At 48.0% G+C, this 14,836-nt stretch overlaps 1 protein-coding gene across 3 annotated transcripts; it reads left to right on the top strand.

Moving 5' to 3' along the window:
- The first annotated feature begins 927 nt into the window (after window positions 1-927).
- Window positions 928-9,882, top strand: GATD3 (glutamine amidotransferase class 1 domain containing 3). Of its 3 annotated transcripts, none has more exons than XM_035114756.2 (7): window positions 928-1,215; window positions 2,352-2,404; window positions 2,628-2,741; window positions 3,138-3,257; window positions 5,122-5,214; window positions 6,713-6,869; window positions 9,497-9,882. In XM_035114756.2, the coding sequence occupies exons 1-7, from the start codon at window positions 1,093-1,095 to the stop codon at window positions 9,623-9,625; spliced, it is 789 nt and encodes a 262-aa protein (XP_034970647.1). In that variant the 5' UTR covers window positions 928-1,092; the 3' UTR covers window positions 9,626-9,882. The 3 variants fall into 3 exon arrangements, with proteins under 3 accessions (XP_034970647.1, XP_034970649.1, XP_034970648.1); XM_035114758.2 differs by lacking the exon at window positions 928-1,215 and adding an exon at window positions 1,290-1,484; XM_035114757.2 differs by lacking the exon at window positions 928-1,215 and adding an exon at window positions 1,499-1,770.
- Window positions 9,883-14,836: the final 4,954 nt, after the last annotated feature.

The raw sequence follows: 14,836 nt of genomic DNA, 5'->3' as shown, positions 1-14,836 counted from the left end.
AGCTGCATATTTTAACCTTAGTAGGTTTTTCAAACCTTTCTCCTGGGCAGGTTATTGTGGGCAGAGTTGTTTCTTTAGCTACTTGGATCCTAAGCCACATAGCACATTAGATGTCAGCACCAGCACTTGGAATTGTGCTTGGAAACAGGTGAGATTGGTGAACTGGATGAGAACTGGGGGAAGTGATTGTGCAGTTATTCCACTATGACATGTCTTATATCACATCTTTAACCTTGACTATAGGATGCAGCAACAATGCCAACTGGGTGGGTGTAGATTTAGTGAGCGGTTGTTCACATATCAACATTTAAAAGGGTCGTATGAATTGGACTTCAGTTGAATGAAAGAACAAATGAGTTATTGGGTGTTGTGTTTCCTGTACCCATTGATGCTGTTTGCTCCCAAGAAAGATCCCTTTTTTGGGGGGGGGAATCTTTCCCCACTCCTCCTCTCCCTTAACTGAAGGGGGCAATTTGGTTTTGGTTTAAAGGGAAATGTTTGTAAATGCTTGAATCAAAACCCAGCATTTTGCTGGTTGATTTTACTACATGGTTATAAAATAGTTTTGCTAAACAATATGCAAGCATGGTTCCTTTGTAAATTTTGTTGCCCAAATTCCTTCAGGCCAAGTGTTGATACTTGGGCAAGTTGGGCATGTCCAGTTGATAGAGTTGTCAAGCCACCCACTCTTTTGCAACGTTGTTTGAGTGTGTGCAAGTTCTTTTTAATAAGCTGGAGCTTTGGGAAAATGCGTTCAAAATATAAGTGCAAAATACTGTACGATGAGGAATTTATAAGATAGAACGGAAACTGATCTGTATAAAACAGCCGCCCCCTCCGTTGCCTGCCAGCCCGAGCCAGTTCGCCTAGTTACCTAATCAGTCAGACCCTCCTTGCGAGCTCAGCCCTCTGACGTCAGCTGCGCGACAGGCCTCCTTGCCGGAGAGTGGCGCTGCTTGCGTTCCTCCCGGGCCCATGCCGCGCTCGCATTGACGCCGGTGCAACGGGCTGAGTGCTCCGGTGTCGCGGTGTATATAACTCTTCCCCCATTCGTTCAGCGGCTCGTTCCCTTCGAAGCGAAGTAGTGCGGGGATGTTGGCCGCCAGGTTAGCAGGTTGTAGGCCGCCCCTCTCGTCGCTCCGGGTGCTGAGGGGGCTCCCGGCCGCGGGGTTTCATTGCTCGGCGCAGCGTCTCCGCGGAGCCAGAGTCGCTGTGGTGAGTCCGGCTGCCAGCCAAGCTTGAGCGGATGAGCTCCTAAGGGGCGGGGGTGGCGGCTGCTTCTCCTGCTCCTCCTCCTCCTCCACAGGCGAGAGAGCTTCGTGGAAAATTATTACCACCTTTCCCTGCCACCCCCTCGGTGGCTGTGCGGCACACAGGCAGAAATGCAACAGGTTGAGCTGCAGCTGCAGCCATGGGCAAAGCTGCACGTGCTGCACTGCCTCCTCCTGCCTTGCTTTTAATGAAGGCACGGGGGCGCCGCCAAGGTAAAAGAGATGGCGGAGTGGAAAGTTGCGTCCTTGGAAGGGAGGCAGTTGATCGGCGTCGAGCTGCAGCTCCGAGAACTTGAGCCCTTCCCTCGCTCACTTCAGGAATGCTGGCATCGCCCCCAAACAGATACCTTGTTTGGTTTCGCTTTCTTTCTGCTGCCTTTCTTTAGCTTTCTTATCGTAATTCTGCTCAATTCCCTACATGTAAAATTATTACAGCTCAGAAGCAAGTTCCGCTACGTTCAGTAGTTTTGAAAATTGCGGCCTTTATGGTTGCAGATAGGTACTGTAATGGCTTTCTTTGTTTATAGTTACATTTTAGAGCGCGCGCCCCCTTCCATTCCGTGTTCATGCTGAAATATATAACAATATCCAGGCTCATAAAAAACCATATCCAGGCTCATAAAGACTTACTAGAGCTGCAGTGGAAAGTGGAGTGGAGAGTAACAGTTCAGACTTCTGTTATGGTTTCATGTAAGGGTCCCCTAGTGAAGCATTTGGCACATATGGGCGAATTTGGAGAACGTTGCAGACAGTTGAGCATTAACAAAACTTCTGTGTCCTAGTTTCCCTCCTGACTTTGAGAGGGGAAAAAAGTTTTGGGGAAGGAAATCTTAATACAATTTACTATTGTTCCCTGGGAGTTTAGATAGTCTATAGAAACAAAGAGTTCTTATGTGGGACCTTCAAGAGTAACACATCATCCATGAAAGTTTATGCTGCAGTAAGGAAAGCATACAAACTGGGGGAGTCACTCTGGAAATAATGAACTGAGTTGGACAAGAAACTATTGTTCCCTCTGTGTATGTGAATTGGGAAAAGAACTCTGATTTTGAAATCACTATGCTGATGTTCTTTTTGCAGGTCTTATCGGGATGTGGTGTTTATGATGGTACTGAAATCCACGAAGCCTCAGCGTAAGTGTGTGTAATCATTGGGTCTCCAAATGATCAACAGTTGACTCAATTGATAAGCATTCCAATTACGCAGGTGACATTTCTTTGTTAGATAGCTTCTCCTTGAGTATTTTGGAGAGTCATATCCTAACCCCCCATAGTTTCTACCAAGATATGAAGTAAATTTCAGTTTAATATTTTGCTTATTTTGCTACTTCATCTCCTATTTCTATGTATTTTGTAGGATATTGGTCCATTTGAGCCGTGAAGGAGCCAGTGTTCAGATGTATGCCCCAGATATTTCTCAGATGCATGTTATCGATCATAGCAAAGGACAACCAGCTGAGGGTGAATCAAGGTAAGAACAAATTTTAAGACAAGCTACATGAGTATATCTAGATTTATATTTATACAGTGCACACAAATATACATACATCTATTGATACTCTGTGGGAAGCTGGCTACCCTCACTATTTGAATTGGTCTCATCTAAACCTCAGTTTTCTAGATTGTCTCTCCCACCCAGAGTTATATGTAAATAGTGTTCCCAGTATTTGGATCACAGTTCTGTATATTGCCCTCAAACCATTTGAGTATAACTATACTTTGTTAAATACTTTACCAATAAGTTCAGTAACTTTAAATTATCAGTCTCAGGCTGTTCTTTCCTGGGGTCCTTTAATAGCAATGCTCCTTATATGTCTATCTATGTAGTCAACTTTTGCTCTTCACTTTTATACCTCTTTTCTTTAAGAAATGTCTTAGCAGAATCGGCAAGGATTGCTCGTGGTAAAATTGCAGATTTGGCTAAACTTACTGCAAAGGATCATGACGCTGTGATATTTCCTGGAGGTTTTGGCGCAGCCAAAAATCTGTGAGTGAGTTCTGAATTCATACGCTATTGCAATTGTTAAATTCCAGATAATTAACCTCTCTTTAAGAGATGCTGTAGGAAAGTTATAGTTCATTAAGAAATACCATTTTCCAGATGTGTTCATTCAGGCTTCTTGTACCATAAGGACAAATATTTTCATTGTTGAGTGTTTGTTGATGCCCCAGAAAAATACACATACCATTTTTATAGCCAAATCAAGCCACAGTCTAATGTTGAAAAAGAGAATCAAAAGTTTTCTTTTTCATAAACGCCTTACGTTTTATGCCACATTGTATGGAAATCTTGATGCTGAAACTATTAAAGATAAAATAATACATTAAAAATATTATAAACTATTTTAATGTGCCATTTTATATTTGTGAGCCACTCAGATAACTATGTTAAACGTACAACATATACAGTATGGTATAAGTACAATAATTATTAAGAAGTAATAATTATTCTTCCGGTGGTGTTTTCTTGGCATGCTGCAATTTATGTTTAAGGGCCACTGAAATCAGTGGAATTGCATGAAGGATTGCAGCTGTAGGCAGTCTTCAACATCATGAAACAATGTTACTTATTTGCATGCCTGTTTTCCCTTGGGGGGAGTCAAAACATTTTAGAGAGGTCTTTTAAGGCTGAGTCTGTGGATAACTAATGGAATAAGAAAATAAACAAGGAAGCTTTATTGCATTATTGCTGCTTGAGGAATATGTTTTCAAGCTGGCTTGGCAGCATCGGTGCTAGAATGGTTCTCATGTATTACAGAAACAGTACTGATGCCTTGTATAACTTTTGCCCTGGGAATTTTTTTAGTACTTCATCTTTGCATCTGTTAGTACTTCATCTTTGCATATTTTATAACAGTTGAAAATTACACTTTATAAAATTAATAAAAATACATGTTGATACAGAAGAAAAACGCAGACTTAAAATACTAGACTATCAGGCAATCTTAAAGAGGTCCAATAAGGATAGCTGTATTCAAAAACTTTGCCACTTGCTCTGTGACTAATTGATTGGAACCTTGAAGCAAAATGATCATAAAAGACTCAAGAGGAGCAACCAGGGAGGGACTGTGTAATGGGGGAGATTTCAAACGATGATCAACAGGTTCTATGTGTAGCATTTGTGGAAAATGCTTGCAAACTACTTAAAGTCTGAAGGAAGGAGTGCTTCCTTCTCTTGGCTGTTATCCAGCTGTTCATCTGCCATAGAAATTTAGCAGCACAAATCTGAGAACCAAATTTCAAACTGCTGTGTGGTGGGCCATTATGAACACCCATAGAAAGAAGTTTGTGTTTACCTAATTGCCCAGTTAGCTCTGAGTCACTGCATGCAACTGGATCAGCAGGACAGGTGATTTAAACAACCTTCATATGATGGCTGTACATGTATACCAAGGTGGCAAACCTTTGCCCCCACCCACCCCGATATTGCTGGACTACGGCTCCCATCATACCTCACTATTGACCATGCTGGCTGGGGCTGATAGGAGCTGGAGTTGAATAGCATCCCAGGGGCAATAGGTTAGCCACCTCTGGTTTACACCAACACTAAAACAGATACCAAAAATATAGCTTGTATTTAGTGTTCCTGAGGAGGGAGTGGCCATATTTATTACCCTCTTTCCTTAGTACTGAAGCAGAGGAGTGTCTTGCCTTCTGTATGACAATAAGGCAGAGGATTATTAATTGCTTTTATGAATAAATAATTCCTGCCCCACAGCCCTGTTTTTTTAAGTGGGGTTGAAGGGAGGAATATTGGAGGCTGCAGGGAAGGGCCTTTTACTTATTTTAAGCGTGGTGTACCTCTGGGAATGTAAAATTTCAATTTATGGGTCTTTCATTCTTTTGTTAAGGTCTACGTTTGCAGTGGATGGAAAAGACTGTAAAGTGAATGGAGAAGTTGAACGTGTGCTAAAGGATTTCAACAAAGCTGGGAAACCCATTGGGTGTGTAAGTTATAAGATGCGAGTATTTGTTCATATTGTATGGAACACTACCAACCTGCCTTCAGCCCACCAGCCACAAATGTTTTGGCTGGCTGACTGCCTGGCACAACAAGGTTGTCAAGCATTGGCAGTCCAGACAGTAGGTGATGGGTTAGCTGCTTTCGGCCTAATGGATCACAAGTTGGGCAGGGCCTATTCAGTTGATCAGCCAAAAGAGGAGCCCTGATGGGCCCAGGCATCCCGTTTCCCACAGAGGCAGCATTTGTAAATCCCACAAGCAGGACATGGCTCAAAAGGTGTGCTAGTTTCTGTACCTGTACAGCACACCAGTGCTCCCCAGTCCAGTGTCAAACTTTTCTCTCTAATCTCTTCTTTCCTTCAGGCATTGTACCAACAATTTTGCTTGAGGTCCCTGTTCTCACCTCCTTCCTGCCTCCCTGTTCTCCTTCCTTCTGCCTCCAGGCCTTCTTCAAACTTGTGTTTCTTATCTTTCACACACTTGTCACTTCTGCTTCTGTTTTTGTGTCCTGCTAACAGTCCACAACTTTTCCAATTTAAGGCCCCCTATAAGCCATAGCTGCCAAGTCTCCCGTTTTTCGCAGGAAACCCCCGTATTTTGTTACCGTTTCCCGCTGTTATCCCGTAAAGCTCCTGCCGGCGGCCATGTCCCGGCTCCCGGCTGTCTGCGCATGTCTGGACATGCGCAGAAGGAATTTCTGGTGCCCAGACATGCAGACACGGGCAGCCCGGCACTGGAAGTTGCTTCTGCGCATGTCTGGGCACCGGAAATCGGGCAGTGCCAGCACCAGAAGTCGCGTAGAAGCGACTTCCAGTGCCGCGCCACCGCTGATCCCGGATTTTTCAATCCGGGAGTTGGAGGGTATTCTATAAGCTTTCCCAGGAACCAGATTTTATCTTCCACCTCTCTTATAGAACATGGCCAGCATAGAATTTCTAATGATTTCTGTGTGTTTTTCCCCTTTCCTTTCCTTATGGAGAAGCACTCTGGGCAGCTGCCACAAGGAACAGAAAAGTAGCATGGGATGGAACAGCCTAACACTTTCTTCTCTGGGTGTTTTTCCACTCAGGAGTGTCCTCCCCCTGTTATCACCTGTGAGTGAGGAAACAGCTGGAGAAGGCATAATTTTGAGATGTGAAAAGGTTCAGCAATCTTGTTCCTGAACTATTTTGCCTCTCTCAAGGCCTGTTACTTCTTTCTTTTTTTAAAAGCCGCATTTTAGAAGTCTGAAGTTACCTTATTCCTTTTAGGATTTTGTTAAGATTATTTTCCACCCTTGCCTTCTTTTCCTGGTTCTTTTGGACTGAAATTCCCATTGCTGTGTAATGATTAATAAGGATTTTACTCAGTTTAGTATATATATTTTTTATTGTTGAAGGTGTGCCAAATATTTATAAGCAAAGGAAGAGGGAGGTGTAAATACAGTAAATCCTCAATGGAGGAACCTAAGTGAAGGTTTTCTGTCCACCTTTTTTTCAGTCTGTGCTGCATTTCACCCGTTTTGGCTGCAAAGGTTCTTCCTGGTACTGAAGTCACTGTGGGACATGAAGAAGAAGAAGGTGGTAAGTGGCCTTACGCTGGAACTGCTGGGGCCATTAAAGCACTGGGTGGAAAACACCATATTAAAGAAGTAACAATATCCTTTTTTGGTGGATGAAGGCTGAATTTAAGTGTAAGTTCCTCTCCCCCCCCCCCCGGCTACTCCCAAAGAGCCACATGTTTGGAAGCAAGTTGCACTGAAACCATTAACAGGATTTTCTTTCTCCTTAAGTGTATATGGGTTTAGGAGGTTCAGTGTGATAAGACATCAGAGATGTACATTTTTGTACAGAATTGAAGAGCTTTCAGGAAAGCATTCTGTGATCTATTTCGATTAGCTGATAAACTGCATGACCATCTTCCTTGGCTTTCTAAAACCCTGATAATTAGTTATGATATAGCACAATACTAACCATGTCTGCTCATAAGTAAGCCTTAATGAATTCAGCCTTAGTATGTTCAGAAGTAGGGTAACATTTGCTTTAGGAAAATCATTAAACTTTTAATCTAAATTCTAACATAAGAGACTGTTTTAAAAGTGAATACCAGATGTCCTGGTCTACAATTCCCAACATCCCAGACTATTGGCTGTGCCAGCTGGTGCTGTTTGGAGTCCAACAGTATTTTGAGATCCACAAGTTGCTCACCACTGTTTTATACAGGTCCCCAACAAATGTTTTATCACATTCTCAGTTATAGTGTTAGTATTTTGAATTTTAAAAAAATTTCCTGAAACAAATTTGTAAACCCAGGAAAAGCTTTTTAGCAATTTAACTGTCCTCATTCCAATGTAATACTAAATTATGATTTAGTGTTAAATAAGTGAGCCTCAGGATCACACACAGTCCCCTTTGTTCCCTGACACAGCTACAAGGAACATTTTGGAAGCTCTCACTTCTGTTTTAAATTATTGCAGTTTCAGGTTATGTTCAGACCCTAAACTGTGATTAAAGGACAATAGAGTGGTACCTTGCAAGACAAATGCCTCGCGCAATGAAAAACTCGCAAGACGAAAGCGCTTTGCGTTGTGCGAGGGACTTGCAAGACAACGAGGTTTTCTATGACCATCTCTTCGTCTTGCGAAGCGCGGCCATAGAATGTAGCGGGAAGCTGACAGCTGATCTTCCTTTGCATTCTTCCTGCGCTACAGCTAGTTCCCTGGGGCTTGCCAAGCAGGCAGCGACAAGCCCCGGCAAGCAGCGCCCGCTGCGCTTCGGCTCCGTCCCCCGGAGCCGAAGTGCGGCAGGCACTGCTTGCGGGGGCTTGTCGCCGCCTGCCTTCCCCTTGGCTCGGGCAAGGCAGGCGGCGACAGCCCTGCTTTCTCCTGCTCGCCTTGGCAACGTCCAATTCCGACCGGCCCGAGGGCAAGCGTCGTGCGCTTTCTCCTGCTCGCCCCATGCGCTGCGCTCGCCCGCGATTGGCCGTCTTAGCACCGCTGCCGTCGAGGTGAGCGGGAGAAAGCCCATAGGAACACATTAAGTTTCAATGCATTCCTATGGGAAACTGCGATTTGCAAGACGAATTTTCCGTAAAATGAATTGACCCGTGGAATGAATTAAATTAGTCTTGCGAGGTACCACTGTAGTCCCACTTCAGGGTACACAGTAACGTAAATATCCTGTCTTCGTCACTTCCCACTCTGTGGAATGAAAACATATACCATCATGTGATAGACAACAATCCCATGACAGCAGACACAGGGAATGAATCTTCAACGGGTGCTAGTTAATATTAACACTAGTCAGACATAATGTGATTGGTTAAAAACTAAGCAGCTTCTGATCTCTTTGTGACTGTACCACATGGCTCACCCAGGTTTGTTCATGTAATACCTGAATGAAGCCAAGTTTACAGTAATAAGCTGAGTCTTAGTTTATGTAAAGTTTCACTCCTTGCTGTCCCTTTAATCATTCTGTCATTCATCCTAAAGTTATGCAAAGTCCCGCAATACTAATAAAGTAAATTTGAATTTTAACTATGATAAATGCAACATTGGGGGACGTGGGTGGCACTGTGGTGTAAACCACAGAGCCTAGGGCTTGCCGATCAGAAGGTTGGTGGTTCGAATCCCCGTGACGGGGTGAGCTCCCGTTGCTCAGTCCCAGCTCCTGCCCACCTAGCAGTTCGAAAGCACATCAAAGTGCGAGTAGATAAATAGGTACCGCTACAGCGGGAAGGTAAACGGCGTTTCCGTGTGCTGCTCTGGTTTGGCAGAAGCGGCTTAGTCATGCTGGCCACATGACCTGGAAGCTGTACGGTGGCTCCCTCGGCCAGTAAAGCGAGATGACCGCCGCAACCCCAGAGTCGTCTGCGACTGGACCTAATGGTCAGGGGTCCCTTTACGTTTAAATGCAACATTATTTTTCAGTTATCACATTTTGCATGGCTGCATCTATTTTTTTCAATACATGAAGAACAGAATGAGTAGTCATATAAAAGTGTTAAGAAAGTGCTACTTTGTGGTTAAATTTCATGCAGAAATTGATCATAAGCTCAGGGATTCTCAAATGGCATGCAGGACTCCATCTTAGCTGCCAGGTTACTAAGTGGGGTCAGAGTGATACACAAGGTTGAGAGATTCTTGACTTTAGTGTGGTCAAGGTGTGGTTAGCTTCTTGGCAGGCACCTAACGTATAATTATATAAAGGTTTGTGAGGCAGAAAGGCATATTTCTGTTTATTCTGTCACTTGGCTTGGTCCGAGTTTTCCTTAACTGTCTTCTATGAGGCCCATGTGGATGCAAAGCACAAGGTTGTAACTACCCCAGCCTTTATGTGTGAAACAGAATTGCATCACATTTATGATGGCATTGGAGCCATGGTAAAAAATGTGTTGAAGCTTACAGGCAAATGAAGTGGATACCCATAATAGCAGTGACAAAAACTTTAGGAAGTATGGTCCTTATAATGCCGACCTAGCACAGGAGTTGCCTCAAGAATGCTTACGATTGCATTGGAATGACATGTGTAATTTTAAGCACTGAAGAAGCTCAGGCCGGTTGAATCATGAACCCCCTCCGTATTTCAGCAACAGTCTTCACATCGTCATACAGTATATCTGACAACTTATTCTGGAGATGGTAACTGTTTAACAAATCTGAATTGATAATGGAATAATAAAAACAATTACATCATAACCTCTACAAATCTTTCCAATCACTTTTCAAGCCTTTTCAGAGACAATTCTAATTGCATAAAATATGTGTGAGGGACAGGGGATATCGCGAAGTCCCTCCCCTCCTGAGTTCAAGCCCGTCCCCGAGCAAAGGGGAAAGCAGGGAGAGTTCCGATTCCAGTGGGGAAGCAGGAAGTCGTGTCCGAGGCTCAGGCAAGGTAGAGGAGCCAGGGTCCCAGGTGGGACAGGAAGGGGCAAGCAAGGGGGGAAGACCCATCCCCCCAACTCCAGAATTACGCAGGAAGAGGAGGGGCAAGAGGATGGGTCTGCCAAAGCTTTTGTGTTGGAGAAAGTCGCGCCAAAAGCCATTAGGAGGTTCTGAAACCGACTGACCACATCACTCCGTGTAAATAGCAATGACTTGAGCACTGTAAATACGCAGCACCAATAAAAGAATAAAATGCAGAGCTGCGTGGCGTCGTTACTCTGAAGTAGTCCACTCCGGCCACCGTGACAGCAACCTCCTAATCATTTTTGGGCTACTTTGGAGTTGCCGGGATGAGCGTGTCAGAGGCGGAGAAGTGGCGGCAGATCGCGGAGCAAGCCCAGCTAGAACTGCAGCAGCTGTCGCTGCAGGCGCAGGGAGAATTGAAGGCAGCTAAAGAGGAGACTAAGAAGGTCCAGGACGACCGGCTACAACTTGCGGAACAGGTGAGAGAGCTTCAGGAAAAAGAGCAGCAATTAAGGGCGGTGGCGGTAGACCTCCAAAACAAGCTGGATGCAGAGAAAAACAAGGCGGGAGGGGCACCCCAAGTCCAAGTGCTGCCAGGAAGGAGAGCTGGGACCCTAGTTAGCAAGTTCAATGGAGACCCGAAGGAATTTCAAGGCTTTGAGACTGAGATTGTGTATGCTCTTGAGCTGCACCACGATGAGTTCCCTGATGATGAGCACAGAGTAGCGTTTATTGTGGAGCACCTTACCGGGGCAGCCAGGGAGTGGCTAAGACCGTTAATTGCAACAAGGAATCCTTGCATGAAGAATGTCAAACTATTTCTAGAAGGTTTGAAAACGATGTATTCGTCCGATAGTCATATGGACCAGACTAAGGAGGAACTTCATAATTTACGCCAAGGAAATATGACAGTTCGCGCGTATTGGGCGAAATTCACCATGCTGGTGCACAGATTGGGGTGGGAACTGGGGTCCCACCCAATGCAAGCGGCGTTCTACTTGGGGTTGCATGAGGAGGTGAAGGATGAGCTCTCGAGAGGTCCAAAGCCCAGTGATATGGATCAGCTGAGCAAAGCGGCTCTGGCGGTGGGGGTGAGACAGGAATCCCGGTGGAGCGACAAACAAGCAACGCGCGCAAAGCGGGCTTGGTTCCCACGGTCGCAGGAGAAACCACTCCCCCAACAACCCTTTCAAGCCACGCCTGGGGCCAGCCAGGACCAGGAACCCATGCAGATTGATAGCGCGCGCGCGCGGGCTTTTCAAACCCCAGCGGCGCCAAGACGCAAGGAGGGAAAGGGCGGGAATTGCTTTCTCTGCAACTCCCCCCAGCATCTCGTCAGAGACTGCCCACATCGCAGGGAGTGGCAAGGAAGGGCGGGAACGGTGGTGCCCTCCCCCACTGACGCAGCACCACAGCAGGGAAACGGGAAAGCCTGGCTGCAGGAGACAAGGGGCAGCAGCCAGGCACAGTCAGCAGACAACAGCCCCAGCCCACCCACCCGCACAGAGAGGAGCAGAGCCAGCCCACCCCTCCCAGAGCAGGAGTGGTTCTAGAAGTCACGCTAACGCTCCCAAATGGCTATCCCCTGACAGTCCTTGCCTTAATTGACAGTGGTGCCTCAGCGAACTTCTTCTCGAGAAACTTTGCAGAAGAGCACCAGATCCAGCTTCTGCAGCTGGATTTTCCCCTTCACGTGGCAACCATTGACGGCAGAGAGCTGCTGGGGGGGGCCATCACTCATCAAACCCCCCCCATGAGAATGACGGTGGGAAGGCACTCAGAGACACTGGCATTCAACGTCACCACCATCTCAGACCCCCCCATCGTCTTGGGCATGAGCTGGCTGGCGCGCCACGACCCCTCCATCAGTTGGCACCAGAGATGCATCACTTTTGGATCGGACTTTTGCCTGGAACATTGCATGCAGCACCAACCAGGGGAGGGGCCTCCGATAGCCACGGTGGCCACCATGCACGTCAAAGGGGGTGAGGCGATACCCAAGCCGTACTGGGACCTGCAGGAGGTCTTCAGCGAAGCGGAGTCCGACCACCTACCCCCACACAGGCCTTTTGACTGCCAGATCAACCTGGTGCCAGGGGCAACTATACCCCCAGCCAAGCTGTACGCCATGTCAGACCAGGAACTGGAGGATCTGCGCGCTTTCATCGACAAGAACCTCAAGCGGGGGTTCATCAGAGAAAGCAAGGCAGCAGGGGGCAGCCCGGTCTTCTGGGTGGACAAGAAAGACACGCAACAGCGCCGCCTGGTGGTGGATTTTAGACGGCTGAATTCGGTGACAGAGCCAGTGGCTTTCCCCATGCCCAGAGTGGATGATCTCCTGACAGCAGCACGCAGGGGCAAGATTTTCACCAAGCTAGACCTGAGGGGGGCGTACAACTTGATCAGGATCCGGGAAGGCGATGAATGGAAGACCACGATGTTCACGCCTCTGGGCTCTTTTGAATATCTGGTGATGCCCTTCGGGTTGCAAGGGGGCTCAGCCTGCTTCCAGGCCTTCATGCACCACGTCCTGGGGTCCCTCCTCTTCAAGAACTGCCTGGTCTTTCTGGATGACATCCTTATCTATTCCAATGACCCAGTGCAGCATGTGAAAGATGTCAGGGAAGTGTTGCAGCGCCTGAAGGAGAACCACCTGTATGTGAAGCTGGAGAAGTGCAAGTTTCACACCAAGGAGGTGGACTTCCTGGGCTACAAGCTGTCAGACAAGGGGCTGGCGATGGACAAGGACAAGGTGCAGGCCATCCTGGACTGGCACAGCCCCAGGACGCGCAAAGATGCCCAACGCCTACTAGGCTTCGCCAACTTCTACAGGAAGTTCATCAAGAACTTCTCTCGCGTTACGGCTCCCATCACTGACTGCCTGAGAGGCAAGCAGAAGTTCAGGTGGACACCAGAGGCGCAAGCAGCGTTCGAAAGCCTCAAGAGGGTGTTCGCCTCGGACCAGAACCTGTTCCACGTGGTCCAGGACGCGCCCCTACGCATTGAGACAGATGCTTCTGAGAAAGCTGTGGGCGCCATTTTGTTGCAACTGGACGCCAACAGGGAGTGGAGACCCTGTGCCTTCTTCTCCAGGAAGTTGACACAGCCCGAGCGCAACTACACCGTGTTTGACAAAGAACTTCTTGCGATCCACGCTGCGTTCAAACATTGGAGACACTTCCTGGTGGGCGCCAAGCACCCCATCCAGGTGTGCACAGACCACAAGAACCTGGAGTTCTGGAGAACTGCCAGGGTGCTCAACCAGCGGCAGATACGGTGGGCAGAGTTCTTCTCGAACTTCAACTTCTCCATACACTACATCCCGGGAGAGCAGAACGTCAGGGCGGATGCCCTCTCCCGCAAGCCAGAGTACATGGAGGAGGAGGAGCCACCAGCCCCAAGGCACATTTTCCCCCCGTCGGCATGGTCCTGCGGAGCAGCAGTGGTGAGCGAGGCAGAACTCACAGCACTGACGGCAGCGGATGACTTTGCCAACCGCATCTTCAGAGCACTGAGAGGGGGGAGGGAGCAGGCAAAAGACTTTGCAGAACGCAGAGGGCTGCTTTTCTACAAGGGGGCACTGTACCTGCCCACCACCCAGCTCAGACGTACGGTCCTCAAACAGATGCACGACAACCCAACGGCGGGGCATTTTGGAAGGGACAAGACCACTCACCTAGTCATGAGACACTTCTGGTGGCCAGGGGTGAGGGAAGATGTTCGAGACTATGTACGGGGCTGTGACACCTGCCAGCGGGCAAAGGTGGTCAGAGCAGCGCCACCAGGGTTGCTGGAGCCCTTAGCCACGCCACACAGGCCGTGGGAAGTGCTGTCCATGGACTTCATCACAGATCTGCCTTCTTCCCGGGGTAAGACCGCAGTGTTGGTGGTGGTGGACCTCATGTCCAAAATGTGCCACTTTATACCGTGTGCCAGGGCAGTCTCTGCAGAAGAGACAGCCAAACTGTTTGTTGATCACGTTTTCAGACTGCATGGATTACCTTTAAGGGTTATTTCGGATCGTGGCCGCCAATTTGTTTCCAGGTTCTGGCGGCGGCTCATGAACCTCCTGCAGGTGGAGGTCAGCTTGTCGACGGCTAGACACCCGCAGACCAACGGACAAGCGGAGAGGGTCAACGCCATTCTGCAGCAGTACCTGAGATGTTACGTCAGCCAGAGGCAAACGGACTGGGTGGATCGCCTGCCACTAGCAGAATTTGCCTACAACAATGCAGTGCACGTCTCCACAGGGGTGTCGCCCTTTAAGGCCAATTACGGGCGCGACCTCAGATCTTTCCCAGAGAGGGAGGGGGAGGAGGAGGAGGAGGGCCCACAGGCTGAGGATTGGGCAGAGGAACTGGAGACGGTGCACCAGCAGCTCAGAGAACACTTGGAGAGGGCCAAGGAAGCGTACAAAAAGGGGGCAGATCGCCACAGGCGACTAGGGGAGGTCATCAGGGTGGGGGACAAGGTGTGGTTGTCCTCGGAGGGCCTTCCCACCAGAGGGAGGTGCAAAAAGCTGGCACCCAAAAGGCTGGGCCCCTTCACGGTCACGCAACAGGTAAACCCGGTGGCATACAGGCTGGCACTGCCAGAGGACATGAGGGTGCATCCAGTGTTTCATAGATCGCTGCTGTCGCCGTACAGGGAAAGCAGCAGGCTCCGAGACAGCGAACAAACCCCCGAGGGAGGGGGGGAGAGGGAAGGCAGGGAGCAAC

Source organism: Zootoca vivipara, chromosome 4 (assembly GCF_963506605.1).
Source record: "Zootoca vivipara chromosome 4, rZooViv1.1, whole genome shotgun sequence".
Taxonomy (NCBI): Eukaryota; Metazoa; Chordata; class Lepidosauria; order Squamata; family Lacertidae; genus Zootoca; species Zootoca vivipara.
This window is presented reverse-complemented; position numbering and strand designations above follow the sequence as displayed.